The sequence below is a fragment of the Microcebus murinus genome, chromosome 17, assembly GCF_040939455.1.
Source record: "Microcebus murinus isolate Inina chromosome 17, M.murinus_Inina_mat1.0, whole genome shotgun sequence".
NCBI classification, from domain to species: domain Eukaryota; kingdom Metazoa; phylum Chordata; class Mammalia; order Primates; family Cheirogaleidae; genus Microcebus; species Microcebus murinus.
Genome location: NC_134120.1, coordinates 36,823,086 through 36,846,013, shown reverse-complemented (window position 1 = coordinate 36,846,013; position 22,928 = coordinate 36,823,086). Strand labels below are relative to the sequence as shown.

Below are 22,928 nucleotides of genomic sequence, written 5' to 3'. Positions count from 1 at the left end.
ATAATGCCTCTCTGAGGTAGGTAAACACAAAGTTTCATTATCCCCATTTAACAGACGAAAGAATAGAGGAAAAGCAGTTTGGGCACCTTTTCCAGTGCCTCAGGATGGGTTTTATTTCCCCCATTTTGCACAGGAAACATCTCTAGGGTTTTCTCCCACAACTCTTCTGTGGCTCTCAGGTGTGGCTGAAAATGCCTTGCTCCCCATCTTCTAACTTAGGAGCCACACTCATCCTCCCACTGGAGTCTGGCTATGTGGGGACTGGAGAATGGTTAGTCATATGCATTATTTAGTTTGCCTAGGGTGGAAGTAACTTTAAGCCTTGTTAGATCATATGGTACTATGTTAGTACACAGTTGCTTGTTGACTGAAGATAGGATGAATGAAAGAATAAATGGGTGAAAAGACTAAAAGTCACTTGTAATCCCACTTTCCAGGAACATGTCACAGGCTCTTTATATCTTTTTTCTTTCCTCACCTGCTTTAGGGTTCAGTCAGTGGTGGTGTGTGTGGGGGTGTTAAAAGGCAAATGGGGCCAGGCACAGTGCCTCACGCCTGTAAACCTAGCACTCTGGGGCGCTGAAGGTTCAAGGAATGCTTGAGGTCAGGAGTTTGAGACCAGCCTGAGCAAGAGCAAGACCCTATCTCTATAAAAAAAATAGAAAAATTAGCTGAGTCTGGTGGTGCGTGCCTGTAATCCCAGTTACTCGGGAGCCTTAGTCAGGAGGATTCCTCGAGCCCAAGAGTTTGAGGTTGCAGTGAGCTATGATGGTACCACTGCACTCTAGCCCAGCGACAGAGTGAGACTCTGTCTCAAACAAACAAACCAACCAACCAAAAAAATAACAAAAGGCAAATGTGAGAAGGGAAAAGCCATGTTTATGAACTGCAAGGCGGAAGAGTCAGATGGTGATATGCCGGGGAAAGGACAATCATAATGACCAACATCAAATCTAACCTGCTACCTTTACTGTGCACTGCCCCAAACCTTCAGTCTTTTATCCCTACTTTAGCATGTGCAAATAATTAGTCTTTCTTTTGTAACACCATCACATTCATCATTTTCTACTGGATATCTCTGCTTTTCTCTTTGCTCTTTAGGATTTGTGTCGTCTCAGAGAATGGGAGCTACCAAGATAGGGTACAATGTTTACCAAACTTCAGTTATTAGTACAACATAAGGCCTTCATGATTTTTGCTATATCCATATACTATGATAATACTTACTATTTTATTTAAAACTGCTCACTTATAAAATGCTTTTTTAAAAAATCCCAGCCTATCCTCGTAGTTTTCATTGCAGGCTGCTGGACTGTTTACAAAATCTCAGAACTTCTCAGGGATTCTGATTTAATGATCTAAGGTGGGGCCCAGGATTTTTTTTAAAGCTTTCTGAGTGCTTCTAATGTGCAACCAGTATTGGGAATCATTGTTCTAAGCAATTAGATTTATCAAAGCATGGGCTTCATGGGTTGTTTTATTTCTAATACACATTAGATTAATACATTAATGTGTATTTCTAATACACATTAAAATACAGTAATACCTAACCTAACTGTTATAAATCTTAAAATGAGTTCTCAAGGACCATTTGGAATTGTCTCACAGATTACCAGTGTTAGAAAACCATACTTAGGGACACATAATAACAAATGAAAGAAACCAGGGCTTGAAAATCTAAAAACCTGAGTTACATTCCAATTCTGCCACTTCCTATATGTGTGACCATGTGAAGTTCAACATCGTTATTGGCTGTAGCTTTACACGTTGCAATTGTAACTGACCATCTTCCCATCCTTTCACTTCTAATCCCAGCCCCAGTAGATCACAGGGGTCCCCTACAACTCTGTTCTGACAGGCACTAAATTCAGAATGTTACCATGTCCTCCAGTACGTGGATGGGCTACTTTACTTATGCTTTTGCCACATTCCTCTAGGCATCAAACCTGTAGATTGGCTAAGACAGCAGTGGCAGATATAACAAAAAAGCTTTAAGGTCTTCATGTGAATCAATGAAACCTAGCATCCCTCCCCCACACCCGCCCCAGGCTTAGATCCTAAGCCTCAGGGCCCAGAACAGGTCTATCTTTATATTGTACATAGCGCTCGACACTCCATTCTTGGTCCTTTGCTTCATGAGGGACAATGGTTTCCAGCCAACTTGATTCTCCCTGCATTTCCCCACCTCCCAGATTAAAGCTTCCTTTAGTAACTAAAAGCAGTTGAATATCTTCTTTGCTTGATTACCTATATAATCCCTAATTCTAATACCTAGTACTTAGCACCTTTCTTCTGAAGAGCATAAATTGCAATGGAAATAGCGTTTTATTAATCCTCCCCACATCCCTGCGAGGAAGTTGCGTGGCACGCATTCGCTCTCAGACTAATCCTCCCGCCTGCAAGTGGGTTGCAGGGGCGCACTGCTCCCTAGCACAGATGCTTGCTACTGAACTAACTGGTGGGCACAGCCAGTATTTGTGTGATAGAAGAAAGCTCTTCTTCCTGTTCGAGAGAGAAGCGGTTTATGCAGCCTGTGGCAGAAGAGCCATTCAAGCTCTGTATAGCCTAGTGACAAAAGGAGATAAAGCATTGCTCTCACGCCAGTGATGGAGTCGTAAGTAATGCCTGCATTTACACTCCTAATAAAGCTCAATTATTAGACTATGCTGCCTCCTGAGAACCAATCTCACTACTGAGGCTTCTCTCTCCCTCTCTCTTTCTCTTTCCCTCCCATCCGGCTGGCTTTTGGAAGAGATAAGAGTGACTTTCTGAGCTAAGGAAACTTTGGTATCTGCTGCATAAGAAAAAGTGCAGAAAGTTGCAAGATCATAGAATAATAATGAGAATTCAAGTTCAGAAGAAGACATACGTATATATGTCTCTGCATATCTGAGATGTAAGGGTAAAAGTGAATATTTTAACAACATGACATTCTGAAGACAGGAGTTCAGAAAAAAGGAGGGACAATAGCCTCATGAGCTAGAGCCCCGTTTCAGCCATTACTCTACTGCCGGGGGGAGATTCCTCATGGGGAAACTATGAAGCTCATTCAGAGGAACTGGAGCCAGCCTCCTGCCAACCAGAGTCTTTCCAGTTGGAGAGTCACTGCAGGAGTGGCCATGCAGGGAGACAGTGAGAAAAGTTAGTAGCAGGATACATTCCTCCAGGCTTCTTCTGGAATATTCATGGCAACAAATAGGTGTTCACCTCCAAGAAAAGGGATTTTCAGCTGATACCTTCTAAAAGGGACCAGCATTTATTTTTAGGGGAAGAAAAACTCTAAGACATCATCCTGGGGTTAAGTTAAAGGAAGAAGGTTATTCTTATTTGGGGGCAGATCTGCAGTGAGGGGGTGAGGCAGGCAGCCGGTGTGTGTGCTGTGGAGACAATGAGGTGTGGCCTGTGGGATCCAGCTTGGGGACACCCTGCTGCTGCGGGTAAAATAGGAATCTCTTATCTTCCTCTGCTTTTCCTCTTCCTCATTATAGGGAGCCAGTTCTTTCTTTCTTTGCTGCATCGCCAATCCTGGAGAGGCAACGGTGCCAAAGTAAACCCCGGTTGGAGGGTTTTGGGGTGTCCACGAGACATTCCAATATCTCTCTTGAAAGGGCATTTGTGAAAAGCTCTGAGACCTACCCAATCAACCAGTCATCAGATCTTTGACATGCAGAAACAAATTATTCTACATTTTTACCACATTCTCTGAAGCTGAATTGTGGACACTATACTGTGTGGCTTGAATTATTCTAAAAATTCTCCAATGCAGTAAGTACCCAAACTTTATCACTAGGAAATAAATCTTCTAGAATCTGGTAATTTTGATAATTTTCTGACTCATGACTCATTTCTTTTTCTCATGTCAGTTAGATTACTTTTGATTTCGCAACAAATTTTCCCCCAATAGATCTATCAATTAATTACTATCAGTATTTTCTCTTATCTTCTATAGATATGTAGCAAACTGGAAAGCAGAAGCAATTGTTTGTTTAGTCCCTTGTTTTTCAAAGTATGATCCAAAATCCACTCATAGGACAACCACTTGTGATGCTTCCTAAACAAGCAGGTTCCTGCGACCACATTCCAGACCAATTTATTTAGAATCTCTGGGGTGGGGCTAGGGAGGATATCGTATATTATAAGCTCTATAATTGATTCTCAAGAAAACTACTGATCTAATCAAGATTTTGTGGGATGAAGGAAAGAGGATCTGCAGTTTTCTCTTCTAGTTTTGCATTACTGGAAGAACTATTTATACATTGCTGACTTGGATAATTGTTCAACTGCCTATATAAATTTGCCTGTATAAGTCTAGTTGAAAAATAACGTTTCAGTTGATTTCCCTAACATGTTTTCTAATTCCCTATGTCCTAGTTTTGGCCCTTGTTATGGACTAAATTGTTTTCTCCCCAAATTTTTATGTGGAAGTCCTAATCCCCAAAGTAACTGAATTTGGATATAGGGCCTTTAAGGGGGCAATTAAGGTTAAACGAGGTCATAGTGTAGGGCCCTAATCCAACAGGACCACTGTCTTTGTAAGAAGAGAAAGAGGCACCACATCTCTCTCTCCAGGTGGGTACAGAGAAAAGGCCACGTGAGGACACAGCATGGAGGTGGCTGTCTGCAAGGGAGGAAGACAGGCCTCACCAGAAGCCAACCTTGCTGACACCTTGGTCTTGAACTTCCAGCCTCCAGAAATGTGAGAAACAAATTTCTGTTAAGCCACCCGTCTTTGATATTCTGTTATGGGCAGCCCAAGCAGACTAATACAGCCCTGTTTAATAGAACTGTCCAGCCAATAGGCACCATAGGGCTGAAAAAGACCAGTGAGTCTCACGCTCTGTTTTGGGAACTGACACTTGAGAAGAAGTCCTTCTGGTCAACCTTGAAAGACTGTCTTGAGAAAAGATGTTTCACCATACAATAGCTATGCTTTATAGCAATCTATCGACTATCTTCTGTATGGAGAATTTGGAATATGAAGAGGCAGGCTCCTTATTTACTCCTCTGCTGGGTGCTCAGGGTGCTGTACATATGTAGTAATTGTTGTAATTGAGGGGGGGGATGACAAGGAATAAGAATGGATATAGCTTATATAAAGAGGCAATTCCCATAAGCTTTTGTGGAAAACTCTAATTTAGCGTCTATGAAAAAATAGACATGAATTTCTTTCAGAAATTTTAAATGTTTCTCATGCTCCAAGATTTTTGAGTTTCCTTATCACAATAAAACCAAAACAAAACAGTGAAGCATTCTCCAGAAAAATCTTTCTGAGGTGAGATTATTCTTTCTTGGTCAAAAAGACTACTATTTTCTGGAACTTGGGTTATCAATTTGATTATACTGAATGGAAGGCTTGAGGGGCTCTTTCCTATATTGGGGTGCCCCCTTCCTTGGGATGAATTTTTGCCTGGACTATTTGCTGCTTGTTTAGTTTGCTGCTCCCTAATTCTGGAGAATTACCAGGCCTTGAATTTATTTGAGTTCAGTAAGGGTGGTGTTTAAATACTTTAGTTTGGCATTGTCTGCTTTCTTTCTTTCCAAATTCTGAATATGAGAATGCCTAAGTGACAGTTGAGATCTGTCAGTATTTTAGGTGTTTTGAAGTAACTGACTAGAATTAGGTACCTTTCTTATGTGTCTAAGAATTCTGCTGAAGAAAGAAGATGCTTTCTAAAGATAAAAAAAATTGACTACTTTAGAGAGGTTATCCCCTTTCTTGGTATCTGTTGGTAATACATTCTAAAATCTGTAAAGTTATTACAAACTTTCAATAACACCTTGTCCCCTTGAATATCCAGATAAAGAAATCCACATTAAATTTTTTATCACCTTGTACTCTTTCTATGTATTAACAATAGAGATGTAAATCTTTTCACAGAAAGCAAGAATTTGTTCATAGAGATTCATAATTAAAATAGAAGTTGTTCTATCCAGAAGCATAAATATTGAGCCTAGGAAACAACTGGCTGGCTGTTCTTCTATATGCACACACTTGAGGGAATGGTTAATGAAGTAACAATACCTAACCTACTAGAGTAGTAAAAGTAATTCCTTTCAAAAGCAGCAGATATTTTTTTCCCCTAAGGAAAATCACAGGGAGACTCCAAAGGGAAGATGGAACTGGATAAGTTATTCTCATGATGAATTTAGCTCTAACATGTCAGAATCTGCCTCGGTGCTATGTGTGGTGAAGCCCTCAGTTAAATATCGGCTATGACTGAAAATCTGTGCTTCACTGTTTCTGGCCAATGCCCAGAAGCAACACTTAGCATCACCATTAAACTGAGAGCTTCTGTCTTTTAGTTTGTTTTCTTTTGACATACAGTATTGCTGCTTCATCTACAGTGGTTCTTATGAGTTACTACTGTCTTAGAAGTCAAAGAATTCTACCTTATTTCTCGAAAACAATTACAGTATACACATTGTTTGAAAAGAATATGTCTTATGTGCCATTAGGAAATTTTAAGTAGATAACTTAAGTAATGAACATTTTTTCTTTGAGTAAAAGATCTGTTCATCCAAGTCTAGACTATCATTTAAGAAATATAATGCCTAAGTCAACAAAGCTAAAATAATCACATAAGTAGGAAAACAAACAATACCCAAATAAATCACAGATATTTTTTCTCTGCCACACAAAACACCAAGATTTTTAATATTAGTCATATGTTTCATATAAAAGTATCTAGAGAATTTCCCACTGTACATCTGCATTCATTTTCCTTTCATTTTGTCAAATGGAACACCCAATTCCTGCAGAAGGTAGCCTTACCTGTGATCTAGGTACCATAGAAAGTGCTACTAAAAATGCTCAAAGCATTATTGCAACTCAATAATAAAAAGAAAAATAGCACAACTAAAATATGGACAAAGAATTTAAATAGACATTTTTTTTAAAGAGACAGTCTCACTACGTTGCCTAAGCTGGACTTGAACTCCTAGGCTCAAAGAATCCTCCCGCCTCAGCATCCCAAGTAGCTAAGACTATGGGTGTGTGCCACTGCACCTACAGACATTTCTCAAAAAATATATATAAGTGACCAATAAACACATAAAGAGATGCCCAGTATGATTAGATATTAGGGAAATGCAAACCACAATGTGATGGCACTTCACATCCAGTAGGATGGCTATAATGAAAAAGATAGATACTAAGTGTTGGCGAAGATGTGGAGAGATTGGAACCACCATAAGCTGCTGGTGGGAATGCAAAATGGCGCAGCTGCTTTGGAAAACCATCTTGCAATTCCTCAAAAGGTTAAACATTTGTTTAATGTTAACTGATTTACCATATCAGCTAGCAATTCTACTCCTAGGTGTATGTTGTACCCAAGAGAAATGAAAACATAAATCCACACAAAAACTTGTACATGAATGCTCATGACAGCATTATTCACAATAACAAAAAGTGGAAACAACCCAAATGTCCATGAACTGATGGATAAATAGAATGTAGTATATCTGTACAATGAAATATTATTCAGCCGTAAAGGGGAATGAAGCACTGTTACATGCAGCAACATGGATGAGCCTTGAAAACATTATGCTACATGAAAGAAACCAGTCAAAAAATCCTCACATATCATATGATCCCATTTATGTGAAATGTCCAGAATAGGCAAATCTATGGTGACAGAAAATAGATTAGTGGTTGCCTGGGGCTAGGGGTGGGGAGGATGAAGGCAGTGGAGGTAGGGATACTTGCTGAATGCCAACAGATATGGGTTTTTTGGTGAGGGGGAGACTAAAATGGTCTAAAATTGATTGCGGTTATGGCTGTACAACTCTGCAAATATACTAAAAACCATTGAATTATACACTTTAAATAGGTGAATTGTACAGTATGTGAATTACATCTCAATAAAGCTGTTCAACATGAGTCTACCATGGCTTTTCTAGCTTTCTGACTATATGAATAGGTCAAGAGGATGGAACAGACTCTATCATTGGCCTGAGTTCTCTACATTACTCAAAGGTCGATAAAATAAAATAAACATAAACTTAAAACACAAATGGTAGATAAAATGCCTAATATCACTATTCAAATAGCACTGGGACTCAGGTTGTAGGAATCCAGTTTTGATTTTCTGGAAAATGGATGTTTTTATATGGAATTAAGAGTACTAACAAGTGAACAGAAGGGCTGTTCAATATGAATAGAACTATTTAAAGCTATTGGTTATTAAGTGCCCACAGTCACGGACTATTCAGAGGGTTCTACATACATTATTTCAACATTTAGAATTGCCCTAATGAAGTGGGTATTATTACATACATTTTACAGATAAGACATGTGAAAATAGGTTAAGTAAATTGCTCAGGAAGAGGGAGCTTGTAAGTAGTGGAAGTGGGATTTGAAATCACATTTGTCTGACCTATAGGTCTTAATTACTATGCAATAGAGCTGTTTAAAATATTTGCATTATAACCTTATTCTTTTTATTTGCACCTCCTGTTACCTTTCCCTGTCTCTCTTTCTCTTTCTTTCTCATCATTTTGGAGTGAATGCTTGTGAAAACCTTAAGAGAGGGAGTTTACAGGAACTGCCACTGATGGTGGTGGTACAGTTGCTATGGTAACCAAATCCCCACAGTGGTCCATGCTACTAGGCATCAACTTCTGCCTCTGTGACACCCCCATGTCGACTGGGATCTCTCACTGTATCAATGAACTCCTGTTAATGCATATGAAATAGGAAGTGCTGAGGGCCTAGTGTACATCTTACAGCATTAAAGTATTTTCCTCAAAGTCTCCCTCTCTGAATCACAGATTTTCTACTCCTTCTTCTAGTTCCTTCCCTTAGCACAGGATGGTCTGGTGTGGCCGGTTTTGAGGGGTGCTAAAAATCAGGGCCAAACATCAGTCCAATGCTCTGTCCTAAGCAGGATTTACAAATATGACTGTTTTCTTTTTGGTGACAAATTGACCCTCTCAACCCTATAATTCCTTACTCAGTGCCTGACTGTGAATTTTTGACTATTCCACCTCCACCCTGACATCCAGAATAGATCCTTATCTGATAAAAACACATCTCAGGAGTCACTCTACAGGAAATTTGAAGCTAGCACCCAACAATATGCAGTTTGACTGTGTGTATGTATATACCTGCCCCTTCCCCACATATATCCATCTATCCACCCTTTTCAACAGCGCCTCTACATTTTCAAGGACTCTTTCTTCTCGGATATTGATGCTTTCTCTCGTCCTCCTTCTCTCCATTTCACTGGCCTCGCCTGTCTTCAGAGGCACCTGAAGGCACATAAGGCAGGGAAGTGAAACCGACTGTAATTCTTCAGTTCGCTTCTCTGCAGCCTCCAGTGAGCCAGTCTCCATACGGTGGCCCAGCTGAGCTCTGAGCAAGTTCAGAGTCCCCGTGCAGGTGCAATTCACCAGCCCGCTCACGGGCGCTCTGGGAGCAGAGAAGCCAGACACATATATGTGAGAGGCTCTGGGAACGGCAGAAAAGGAAGCCTCTAAGCTTACATTTATGAGATTAAAAAGAAGAGGGATTCTGCTCTAGGAAAGGAAGAAATGAAAGACTTTTATACCTCAAAAGGCCATTTTTCCCTTTGAAGAATTAACTACAAATTGCTGAGAGGTGCCAACAATTCCAATGTTCTCACTTTCTTTTGATGCCCTTGGTTTCACCTTCGGGTCCCTTGGACTTCATTCTTAAAAGTCTCTATTTCTGTGCTGTCAGTGACATCATGAATATGTCCCAGAGTTTTCTTGATAGGCAAAAGTGTATTCAGGTACATTTGCTTAATGTGTCTTTTTAAATTAGTAAAATACGAATTTTAAATAGCATTTCATATTTAGTGTTTTCTGTGATCTCACCTGATCTTTACCTAAACCCTGTGAAGTAGTTAGAACTATAGTTATTAACCCATTTTCCTGATGCGGGACTCAGCTAAAGTGGAGCCAGGACACTCATGTAGGTTCATGATTTCACAGGCGGCAGTGTTTCCATAATAGTACTGCTTCTTTTGTCAGTTCAATTAAAAAACATCTTGACTTTTCCGCTATAGAATTTATCTGTGTAGTGGAGAATCCCTGGCAGGACCTACAACTTCCTCTATGATTTGGACAGCCCCTCCTGCGACATCTGTGGCCATATATACTCTTTTTCAGTTTCCAGAACGTGCCAAACTCTTCCACCTGGGAGCTTTTGCATGTGCTCTTTTCTCAGCTTTGCCTCTTCCAATTGTATACATTCTTTCCCTGATATCTCACGTTTCAAGGCTCATCTTAAACCTTTTCTGCAGAGAAAGTCTTCTTTGGCCAATCAGACAAGGTTACATCTCTCTGCTGTATAGTATTCCAGCATATGGCACTTTCTCATCTCTAGCAGGTATTGCCAGCGTCATTATTTTACATTAATTATTTACTCTTTCTCTTTTTGCTGTAAACTACATGAGATCAGATATGTGTCTGTCTTGTTCAACTCTGTATTTCAGAATCTAACTAGAGCTTAATACATCATATAATGTCAATAAAAATTTGGGAGATATTCTACAGGGCAACTTCTTGTTAGTGGTAAATTGAAATGCATCACCCCAAGTTCCCACTGTAGGTGTGACATGGTCACAGGCATGGGTTTCAAAAAGGTGTTTGAAGTTGAGAAGGTCTCCTTGCATCTTGGGTCTGTTGCCAGCTCAAATTGCACTGGGAATTAAGGCAATTTTGCAAACAATGGAATTATAGTTTGATCTCCTGCTATTGGCATAACAGGCTGTCCTCTTTGAACTCTGACACTTCTGAAATTACTGTAGTACCTAACATAACAATAATTTTTTAAAATGAAACATCTTATTAACTCTGATTACACATCATTATTATTTTATTTTTAATGTATTTTTAAATTTTAATTTAATTTTTATTTTTTTGAGACAGAGCCTCACTCTGTTGTCCCTGTTAGAGTGTGGTGGCATCAGCCTAGCTCACAACAACCTCAAACTCCTGGGATTAAGGGATCCTCTGGCCTCAGCCTCCCAAGTAGCTATGACTACAGGCATGCACCACAATGCCCAGATAATTTTTTCTCTTTTTAGTAGAGATAGGGTCTCGCTCTTGCTCAGGCTGGTCTCGAACTCCTGACCTCAAGTGATCCTCCCACCTCAGCCTCCCAGAGTGCTAGGATTACATTTGTGAGCCACTGCACCTGGCCTAGATTACACATATATAATTATTGAACTGAATGGAATTGTAGGGGGTGAGGTACCATATTGACTTTTTTGCTTGTGGAAATATTTTTTTTTTCTTTTGAGGACTGATTTTTTTTCTTTTTAGTGGAACTCTGTCTATAACTCTGCAAATTATATATGATTGGGTATGTCATAATTTAAATGCTTCTCAATTTGTATTTATCTGTCCAACAAATAGTGAACATGTAATCTCCAATCTTCAGAATTTTCGGGCCCATCTTCTTCTACTGCTAGTTCTGTTTTTCTTCATTTTCCAGATAGTTATCTTTTAATAATTTGTTTGATTCCCCATATTTTCTTATATTTTTCTTACTGCTTGTTTTTCTTTTTTCACTTCCCTATATTTTCTCTCTTTTCATTTTCCCACAATTATAGACATTCCCTGGTAGTTCTCTGTTTTACTTCTAATGTTGCAAATAGTTCCAACTATTAATAATATTTGTGAATAGGTAAGCCCTTCTTATATTTATAGTAAAATAGACATACTGCATCATCTACATTAGAATTGATAGTGCCTCCTCTGGTTAACTCCCCCTCCTGCCCATATCAAAATAGTGTTTTTGTTTTGTTTCATTTTAAAGAAATCATCATTAGTATAATAATTCATGCACCGTGAATTATCCTGGAAGTCAATGGAAAGGATATGGAAAATGAATATATCTTCTGAAATTCTAAATGAATGACAGAAGAAATAAACATTTATGGCATAACAATTGTTAAAATGATTTTCTTGAAACAAAATATAAGCAATAAATTGCTGACTCAAGTAATCTTATTTTATGTTTATAAAGATACACGCATTTTTATAATTCTAGCTTCTACCTGTTGTATTTATTAACTGAAAGTATCACTAACATGAATAGTGTTTAATTGTCATAGAAACAAATCTGATACCTTTCTAATATTCTAGCACACAGGCATCCAAGGGACATATTGGTGCATATTCAAGCTTCAAGGTTTTGTTTTATTTTCACAATGATTTTTCATCATTAATCTGAAATTTCTTATTTTTATTTAAAATGTATTTGTTACACTATTTTTAGTAAGTCCATATCATAGTAACTAATCTCAGCAACCACATTATTTAGCCCCTTAATCTTAGAACTAATAATTAATTGTGGTAGGCCAGCAGGATAGAATTCTGGCTTTCTAATGTATTCCCCTCATTCTTCTTCATTGCTTGAGTGGCTGGAGAAAAGGTTAGAGGTAGGAAATTTTAATGATTTCTGTGGTGCGGTAAAATAAACATATGAAAGGTGTAGATCAGAGTTTGCTTTTTGTAGCAATACATACTCAATATACAATATACACTCACAAGGAGAGGGTATTCTCCAGGTGATAAGGACCCCCCACCCCCACTCAATAGTATTCAGATAATTGAGCAAATTACTTCTCTTGTCTGAGCCTCACTTTTCTCATCTTTAAAAGAGGCTGAAAGGTGGCTGTAAGGATTAGAAACAATGTAAGTAATATGTCAAGCTCATGATAGGTGCTACTAGTGATAGCTACTATTATTATTGGCAAACAACAGGTGTATGTGTGTTGTGTGTGTGTGTGTGTGTGTGTAATAATCTTTAAAATTACTTCCATTTTTATTTCATATTGGCTTTGTTAATTCACACTAAATTGAGCCAAATCCTAAGTGTCTATCTTAGTTATAGTTAAGACAAAGAGCGATTTACAACAAACTCACATTTTTGGATCCAGGTCAGACATTAAGTTAACTGCCTTGGCTACAAATACTCATAGAAGTCATGGTCTAGTTGGGGAGAAAGACACATAAGGCAAACCTACAAGGGGAAGCATTTCTCCAGAGGTTCTTCCCTTTGGAGAAGGCAGGAAGGGTCTATAGACATACTCAATCCAGTTGGTTCACTCAGAAATCAAGAATCCCGATAACACACGCCCTTTGATCAAAGCAGCTGGAGATACAGAATGGCATTTAGAAAAATGTTCATGTGCTCATTTATATGCCTAGATTAGTTTATTTGGTATGTGTCCAACAATCTCAGAAAACAGTGTGTTAAACATATCTGCCTACTCTGAGTTTCTACTGGAAATCATTAAAGTACCACATGCCTATTCAGAATAGTGACCAATCTATGTTAAGAGGTTCTACATGTAGTATGCTTGAAAAAATGAACAACTTATTCATTGTTTTAATTAATCGCCATTTAGCTTCCTGGGATCACTATGAAAATTCTTAAGTCTTATTCTGGAAATCTGAAATTCTAACTTGGTATGGTAGAATTATTTAGACTTGCATTGTTTCCAAAAGGAAAGATGAAAACTTAAAAATGTATGGGATTTTTTTCCACTAGACTAAGGGCAAATTTTTTTTGGGGGGGGGGTCAATTTTGTTCACTAAATATATTCCAAGTGCCTAGAACAGGGGTTGGCAAACTGGGGCCCACAGAATAAATCTAGCCCACATCTTATTTTGGTACAGCCCAAAACCTCTTATTTTGGTACAGCCCCCAAACTAAGAATGGTTTATATGTTTTCAAATGGCGGGGGAAAAAAAATCAAAAGAAGAATAGCATTTCATGGCATATGAAAATTATATAAAATTTCAGTGCCCACAAATACTGTTTTGCTGTACCACAGCCATGCTTCTTTATTTACATATTGTCATGGTTGTTTTTTCCCTACAGAAAAAGAGTGCAGTAGTTGCAACAAAGACCTTGTGACCACCAAGCCAAAAATAACTATTATTTGGCTTTTCATGGAAAACTTTTTATAGAAAAAAAAATTGCTGACCCTGGCCTATAGTAAAAACTGTCCTAACTTCTTTTAAAATCATATATATTAATATTTAACCTGCACAAATTTCTTTTTAAAAGGAAAGTCTTAAGTCTACAAATAATTCTACAGTTAATCACTAGATTATAGCCTAGCATTAAAGGAGTTATATAATACGAAGCAGAACACTGTGGATGACAACAGACTCAAGTGCCACAGTGCCTGGGCTCAGCTGTGCAATCAAGGGCACAATGCTTAACTTCTCTGTGCACCAGTTTTCCCATCTATAAAATGAAGCAAATGATGGTATCTACTCCTTAGGGCTGTTATAAGAATTACGTAAGTTAATGTTTGTGAAGTGCCTAGAACATCACCTGGTATATAGTAGCTGTTGCATATAAGGCAACACATTTTTTGTTGTGTTTTTAAGTTAAGAAAATTGAGATTCCTAGTAATTGCTAAGGTAATGAATGAACCCCAACATGTTCATTAAGAAATGGGAAAAAATATAAACATCAATTACAATTTGAAAATGTCCACTTTTGTCAGTGAGTCTTCTATGCCAATACAATGCCTTAATAACCACTCTAATTGCCTTGTGCTTGTAGGATATAACTATTTGACTCTCATACCTGTGATATAATTTTGTAATCAATGGTCCTGTTTCAGATAATAAACAAATTGTATTCTGAATGGTTGAATAACTTCGGATACAAAATTTTATCTACCTAACAACTTCTAATCTGAGGGTATCAAATTGATATAAAGGGAAGTAACAATTTAGAGAATGCATGGATACAAAATTAGTTTGCTTTGTTAAGGTTGTTATTCAGTTCTTAGAAAGAGAACCAATAGAAACTATTGTCCTACATTTAAATAAACACTTTCTAAGCACCAAAGCCAGGAATTAAAACTGTGTATTAGGAAATCTAATGGCTTTAATCATTGCAAGTCATTTTAGCAAATAGGAAATTAGTATTCTTGATGTTTAAATAAATTTTTACATTAATTTATGTGAAATCTTTAAATAGACTATGTTTTGTAGAAAGTAAAATCTTTATACGATAGTCTCCTATTGTCTACAAAATACAATTTCCTGAAAACTACACTTTAATATGGGACTCTACACAGGACTTCATAGCTGGTGGTTAAATGTTTAAAAATATACAATTATTTTCATGAATGTTTTTCAGTGACATTCTTTAGGTATTTATCTTGAAAAGGGTCTATGGACTTTTGCTATGTGCGATAGTAATGTAGATTGAGTAATATAGTGATGAAGTGCAACACTGAGCCTTATTTCATAATCCTAATTCATTCAACTTTCAATAAGCATTTATTTAACAAGTCACATTGTGTGAAGTGCAATGCAAATGTAAAAAAGAAGTGAATTAACCTATTCCAATTTGATTTATTTGGGATAATGACAAATTTATACATTAAAATTTAAACAAATAAAAAATCTTTTTGGGTTACATAAGCTAAACTTAGACTCTAAGTTATCTGATATTTACTTTTTAATGTATTAAACATTGCATATCATGTCACTTAATTAAGTTAAATTTTCATGTTTTAGAAGACTTTAATACTGACTTTTCTAGAAACTTTTCCAAGAACTTATTTCATAAGTTTCATATTTCTTGCAATAAAACAAAAAGTAACCAAGAAATAAGACTCCAAATATTTTAATTTCTGTCTACTTGTCTTGTCATCTTTAAATTTTTTTTAAAAAATTTAATTGAAAAATAAAAATTGTATATATTTTGTGCATACAATGTGATGTTTTGATATATGTATACATTGTAGAAAGATTAAATCAAGCTAATTAACATATCCATCACCTCACCTACATATACTTTTTTGTGCTGAGAATGTTTCAAATCTACTCTTTTAGAAATGTTGACATATACAATACTTTATTATTAACTACAGTCACCATGCTGTGCAATGAATCACTACAACTTATTTCTCTTGTCCAACTAAAACTTTATATTCTTTGTCAAATCCTGTCCTCTTAAATTACTTACGTAGGTATTTAAATACAATGGTAACAATTTTCTTATTTTATTTTTTGTCCTAATGTCTAGTTTTTAAAATAGAATATGAATCTGAGTATAAATGGCATACTCAGGAAAACTAAGCAACAATAGCAAAAATGTAAAATTAATTTGAGTATTTATATAAGACTTTATGCTTGGGTTACTTTATTTTTCTGGACTTAAAAATTCCAAATTATTTAGTAATCTTTAAAATCATGTTTATATTATTGTTATTATATTAATATTCTGACTTTCTATAGATAACATATATTCTTAAACAAGTAAATTCTCCTTTCAAGTTATTCTATTTGCTTATATTTTGTACTTATTCCAACAGACTGGTCAGTTTTAATTTTTCATCTCCCTCTCTGAATTTGAGGAACTCTTTCACATTTAGACTTTAAAAACTATGGGTGGACAAAAAGTAACAAATACAATGTCCTTTTATTTAATTGTCTTGAATAAAAGTGATGTCATCTCAAAAACAACTGGCTAACACATTTATCTCCCTGTTACTACATGTAAGGCTGAGAGAAAATTTTTTTATATTGTGCTGATGCTATAATAAATGGGCTGATTTAATAGTGTTGGTTGCAACTTATGACATTTTTGCCTACATTAAAGTTCAGATCTTGATGGCTATTTTGGCCTTCTTCCTGTGAATTACAATTAGAATAATGTGACTAGTCCCTAAAATTTTTAAAGACGATCTTTACTAATAATGGAACAAAAATCTAAATTATATTATTTTTGAGATCAACAGTAGGTTCACATAAACTATTTTCTTTTGTATATCTGCCCCTTTTAAAGGAAAATACAGTTTTATTCCTACTGCAGAAGTATCAGATTCTTGTAACGTCCATGACACTTGTAAGCACTCAGTGGTCAGACACCACGACATATCCTTCAAATGACATGACCCAGTGAAGCTGGAAGGTGTCGTCACGGAGACAGGCAGCCTGGTATCTCAGCCATCCACCGGGACAGAGCCAGCAGGCCCCAGCTGGTGTGCTGAATCCAGACTAAGGTGGGAAACAGATTTTGCATTTTGAAAATCAACCCTTCTAATGTTGAATCTTAGACCATACTTATTAGATAAAAGTGCATTGAGGGCTTCAGAAATTATTTTTTTACTGAATAAAATTTACAAAGCTCCTCATCTGCCAAAATTACTCTCAGAATAAGTTAAATCTTAATTTCATTATCCCTCTGGGTTTCTTTACACTAGCTTATACATATCTTTAAATATATGAATAAATGTATGTTCAGGACTCTATGTTGCCTGGATTATTGACTATGTATGATATATGCTACATGAAGTATGCTTGTAGGTCATTTAAAAGTGATCAAAATTAGAATAACAGCATATTAATCACCAATGCCCATTGGTGTGGTAACATTGGCCCATCACATTGAGCTTGCCATTTTGATCTTTGGACAAATGAAAAACTCTTACAAAATAAAAATGCATTTCATGTTCTTGTTCTCACTTGGATGCTTGTGCTCACTGTTCAAGCACATGGGGGTTTGGATTTGCTATTGCTTTTGCTATTGTTGTACTGTCATTTTTTTCGACACCACTATTCATTAACTCATCTCCTGGAGATATTAGAAAAATCAACTTACAGGATTTGCTACAAGTTCAAGATTTCTCATGTCTCCTGTTGGCCTCGCCTTAACACTAGTGCTGCTTAAACAACTGGGGAGAATATTTCTCATTTCTTAAAACTTTAGTTACCTCGATTTGGTAGGAACATAATGAATAAAACAAAACAAAACAAAACACCCAAACATTTAATTCCATAAGGCTGAGTGAGCAAGGTAGACTCATTCTTTAGATATCATTCTGAATGGGAAAATGCCATGCTAGATTTCCAAACCAGGTACTTTCCTAATGTTACACTTTTGGTGGTTTAGACTGGAGTAGCCTGGCATCTGGAATCATGATGTTTTATCATGAGAAACTGAGAAGATACTGTTTCTCTTTTCTAAAAAGAGAAAGAAACCCTCTGCTAGGGCTCATTAAAAAGGGTTTTAAAATTGGAGCCAATAAAACACGATTGTCAATTCCTACAGCCTTTTCATCTCAGCAGCATTTAAAAAATGCATCATTTCTCCCATTTGCAACACAGACACAGATACATTCTCACTAGCAACAACAGCAACACCTCCCCAACTTCTCTGGGACTCATGAACAGGCACACGGACCAAATGGAGCCAGCAGACTCTGTCCACACACCCCCATCCCAATTTTCAACTGCACGCCCCTTTGACATGAGAGTTACTAGGCAAGATTCACCCCCATCACCCTGAAATCCCTCTTGCTTTGCTCTCCTTTGAAAGTGAAAAAGAAAAGCCTTCCACGAGGCAGAAAAGTTTGTCTGGGCACTTGATGCCAGCATTTCCAATAGCGACCCTAATAGACAAAGCATTTTGGAGCTCTGATTTCCAAAGAGAGCAGACTCCAGTCAACAAAACACAACTTGAGTGTGTGACGGGGGACTATGAAAGCTCTCCTTTGCTAGCGTCGCCTGGGCTCTTCTGCTCGCCCAAGGCAGGAAAGAGGAGGGGTGGGGTGCGGACTTCTCACAGGATCCTTTTCCTTGAGCAAGCCCATCCTGGGATGTGGAGAGAGAGCTGGTTCAAAGCTGCACTTCTAACTGCCTCGGCCTTTGGCCCCACCTGCCTGTCAATTTCAGTCTGCGTCCACAATTCCTCGGTTTACCTCCCTGGGGATACCGAGAACCTGGGTTTCCCAGAGCTCAGGGATGCTGCCAGGCCAGTTCCCCACTGACCTTCCAGGGACTCTGAAATCAACTTTCCCCACACAGTCTGAATTGTTGGCGTTTGTTCTCTGCCAGCCGGAGCCTCCCGCCCAGCCCACCCTTCTCCCTGCTCCTCCAGGCCCCCTCCCCTCCCTCCGGCCTCTCCGGCTCCCCCCACCCCCGCCCTCCTCTTTGTTGTCTCCTACCTGCTGGCCAGGCTCTGCCTGCAGTGCTGCCTGAAGGGCATCAGGTGGTAGTTCATGGCGTCCAGCAGCAGCTTCTGGCAGACCGGGTCGGTTCGCATGAAATCCACTGACTGGACCCGCTCCACCAGCTCCGGGGCCGGGATGAGGGCGAAGCGGAGGCGCTTCATGAGGTCGGGCGCGTACTGCATGCGGGTCTCGCGGTCGTGCTCCAGCCACAGCACGGACATCTGGAAGAGCGCCAGCTCCGACTCCACGGGGGGCGGCAGCGAGTCCAGCAGGGCGCGCATCTCCTCGAAGTTGAGCAGCAGCACATCCTCCACCAGGTACTTGTTGGCCAGCTTCTTGGTCTCTTCCAGGCCGTGCAGCGCGGCGATCTTGCACACCTGCTTGTAGTTCTGCACCGAGATCTGGTCGTTGAGGAACTGCACGCAGAGCTTGGTGACCTGGGGGATGTGCAGGATCTTGCTGACCGACAGCACCTCCTCCACCGTGTCCAGGGACAGGGTCACGTTGGCCGTGTAGAGGTACTCGAGCACCAGGCGCAGCCCGATGGACGAACAGCCCTGCAGCACCAGGTTGTTGATGGCCCGGGGGCTGGTCAGCAGCTTGTCGTCGGGGGAGGAGGAAGGAGTCCCGGGCTCCTCCTGCGGCGGTGGCTGCTGCTGCTGTGACGGCTGCTGCTGCTGTGGCTGCTGCTGCTGGTCCTTGGGGGCCCCCAGGCCGTCCTGGCCGCCGACCCCTCCCCCGAGAGGGGGGTGGCTGGAGAAGAGCGATCGGAAGTACTGAGAGCAGGAGGCCAGCACGGCCTTGTGGCAGTGAAACTGCTGGCCCTGGGCCGTCAGGGTCACGTCGCAAAACAGCTGCTTCCTCCACAGCAGGTTGAGGCCGTGCAGCAGGTTGTCGCTGTGGCTGGGGTCGAAGGTGGAGGTCCTGTCCCCGGATCTGGACATGGCGAGCTGACTCGGTGCACCTGGCTTTAAACCCTCCTCCAACCTGGCAGACAAGGGTGGGGGATGGGAGGGAGGGGAGAAGGGTGGTGGAGGGGGTGGGGTGTGGTCAGGGTGGGGAAGGGTGTGGAGGGGAGGGGAGGGCGAAGAACAAGAATCAGTGCTCAACTTGGCCTCCTCCCGGCTTGCTCCAGACCCCGACCCTAGAAGGAAGGTCTGAAGACACTGGATCCGTGAGCGCCACCAGAAGGGCCCTGTCTGGGGTCCAGGCGTGGGTTCTGCTTCCTGCTACTCCTCTCGCCACCTCCCACACACTTTGTCCCTCACTTTACTAAAACCAGCTCAGCTCGGCTCTTGGCAGCTACAGCAGTGGCAGCAGCGACGGCAAAGTGGCGGCTGAGGCCGAGACACCCCGTGAGCTCGTGTCCATGCCGGGCCGGATGAAGGGAAAGGCCGGGGAGTGGGGAGCCAGGGGTGCCCCGAAAGCTCAGAGGCGACCGACGGCGAAGGTTCCAGGTCAACTCGTGCCGGAAGCTTTGCTTTTCGCAGTTGGCCCAGTTTTTGGGGGGTAGGAAAGGGGCCGGACAAGCGTGTGGGTAGGCAAATCTTAGCTCCCCCAAAGCTGGGAACCCCTTCGATTATCCGTGCTGCCCCGAGAAACTCCTGGGCTAACAGTCTGAGGGAGGAGATAAAGCCCTTTCTTCTCCCGGGAAAGTGCAGCGGAGCGCGGTGAGGACCCGCTCAGTGGACTCGGCAGAGGCGGGAGCTGTCCTTATCAATTCTAGCTCATTTCCCTCACCCCGGCCCTGCCCGCTTCCCTGCTTCGCAAACTGTTGGCTTCCCCGCCACCACTCAGTTTTGCTAATTTTCCAGGGACGCCTTTCAACCTGGCAGGAGAATCCTTCCACCACCTCCCCACCCCCTCGGCGCCCTCTCCCCCGCCTCCCGCCTCGCCAAGCGCGGAAGTTCAGACATCTATCTCCCCTTCCAGCGCGGGGCGGCACCGAGGAAGACGAGGGAGGAAGGGAGGCTACTAGGGTGGATTTAGAGCGAGAGCTGGGAGGCCGGGAGGGATTCGTGTGGACGGCTGTTCTTCCCGGGCACCAGGCGCAGTCGCTTTAACTCCAGTAACTATGAGAAGTTCAAGTTGGAAGACAGGTGTTGGGGGAGGGGGGAGGGGGTGTCCAGTGGGTGGGGTGGTGGGGCGCAGTCGGGTGCGGGGTCTCTGCGTCCCACCCAGCACCGCCGCCCGCAGCCACGGCTTCCTCCCGAGCCCCTCGGTACAGACCCCAGCGGCCCCCACTAGGGCACCCCCACTCCCCCGGCCCTGGAACTACTTCTGTAAAAAAGTCTAAGCCGCCTGCATCTAGGCGGAGGAGGGCAGGGTGGGGGAGGCGAGGCGAAATCGATACGCCCGGTCCTTAACCTGTAATTGCACCTTCCAGGGCTGAGCAGAAAGGGACCCTCTGCTCACATCCCGCCCAGCCGCCCGCCCGCCCGCCCGCCGGGGAGAGCCGCCGCCGCCGCCGCCCGGCTCAGAGGGATCCCGCCGGACCTGCCCCTTCCACTGCGGCTCGCTCTGCCCTGCCTGGCGCCAGTCCTGGATCGCCGGCTTCCTATTTATTCGGGACTGGGCTCCTCTCGACTCACTTTACCATCCCGTTCCAGGTGGACCCTAACCTCCCTCGCGCTCCCTCCCCCGGCGGCACCCCCACCCCCGCCCGCAAAGCTCTGGCTTGCCTGAAACATCTTACAGTCTCTGCCTTTAAGTGGACCCGATCATACCTCTCTCTCTCTCTCTCTCTCTCTCTCTCTCTTTCGCTCTCCCCGCTTCGTTGTCTCCCCCCCATCTTTCCTATTCCCCTTCCTTCTTGTTCTCTTCCTTTGCCTTTCCCCCTCATCTGCTTATTTCTTGCAATAGGAGTTTTATTCTTTATGAGCGTTTGCCACACAACTACCCCCCCACCCCTCTGAAAGACTCCCTCCCCGTCCCTCCCCCCTCCAACAACCCAAAAGACAGAACAAAATGCACACAAGGCACACACAAGGCCAGAAACTTACCTGCTCTCAACCAGCTGCAAAGTCAAGGCTCACTTAAGCTCCCCCCCAAAAATCAATTGTCCTTCCTTTTTAAAGGTTTGCTCTCTCCTTGGGAGGGGGAAAACACCTTCTGGTTCCCAACTCCAGGCAGTCACTCTTTACAATTTATTTTGTCGTACATCATTTGATCACCATGAATTAGCAACAGCAAGAAAATGTAGGAGAGGGAGAAAAGAGAGAAAGAGAGAGGGAGAGAGAGAGGAGAGAGAGGGAGAGAGAGAGAGGGAGCAGAGCTTTCTGCAAGAGAAGAAGAAGAAAAAATGTACGTGTGACAAATTATGCTACCAAGAAACAACACATCATTATCCTTGGGCCTGGGGCTCAGTGAGTCGTAACGAGAGTAATAGGAAATCCACGGTTGGGGAGAGAAACGGTCGTGCTTGGCCAGTAGAGAGAGACCATACAGGGGGATGGATGCTGGAGAGACTCGCAAAATTATGGCTCAAGGCTATTGTAAAAATTGTCGAGCGTAAATGACTGCGATTTCAAACATCTTTGGAAGAAAGAAGGGGAAAAAGCGAGCCCCCCTCCCTCCCTCTCCCTCTCTCTCCCTCTCTCTTCTCTCTCTCTATAAAGAACCGTCAAGTTTTAGTGCGCATTGCTAATTAGTCAATTTCTCTCTGCCTTCACAGCCTGGCGACTTCGCTGCTGAGCTGAAACTGCTAATTTCTGTGACCAGCTTTTTTCTTAGCTGTGATCTGGATGAATGAGTAGCTGTCTCACAGAGATGACAAAAATAAACTCTAATCCCCCCCAAAATTTCCACTACATCTTTCTCATGCATAGATTTATGATCTTCAAGCGCTCTGTGCAATATGCAAACTTTTTTTTTGTGTCTGTATATATGCTGTTGTTTCCAGATTTCACTACATTGGTATGCTGCTTTTCCCTTCCCCCAACCCCCCCAACACTATGGAATGCAGAA

General features: G+C 41.3%; 1 protein-coding gene across 1 annotated transcript in view; it reads right to left on the bottom strand.

Moving 5' to 3' along the window:
• Positions 1 to 19,950, bottom strand: part of KLHL14 (kelch like family member 14) — a 95,666-nt gene extending 75,716 nt beyond the window's left edge. Inside the window, exon 1 of the mRNA XM_075993570.1 lies at positions 18,957 to 19,950. Within this exon, the coding sequence (XP_075849685.1) occupies positions 18,957 to 19,906 (950 nt within the window). The 5' untranslated portion in view covers positions 19,907 to 19,950. The remainder of the gene's footprint in view (positions 1 to 18,956) is intronic.
• Between the last annotated feature and the right edge of the window lie 2,978 nt (positions 19,951 to 22,928).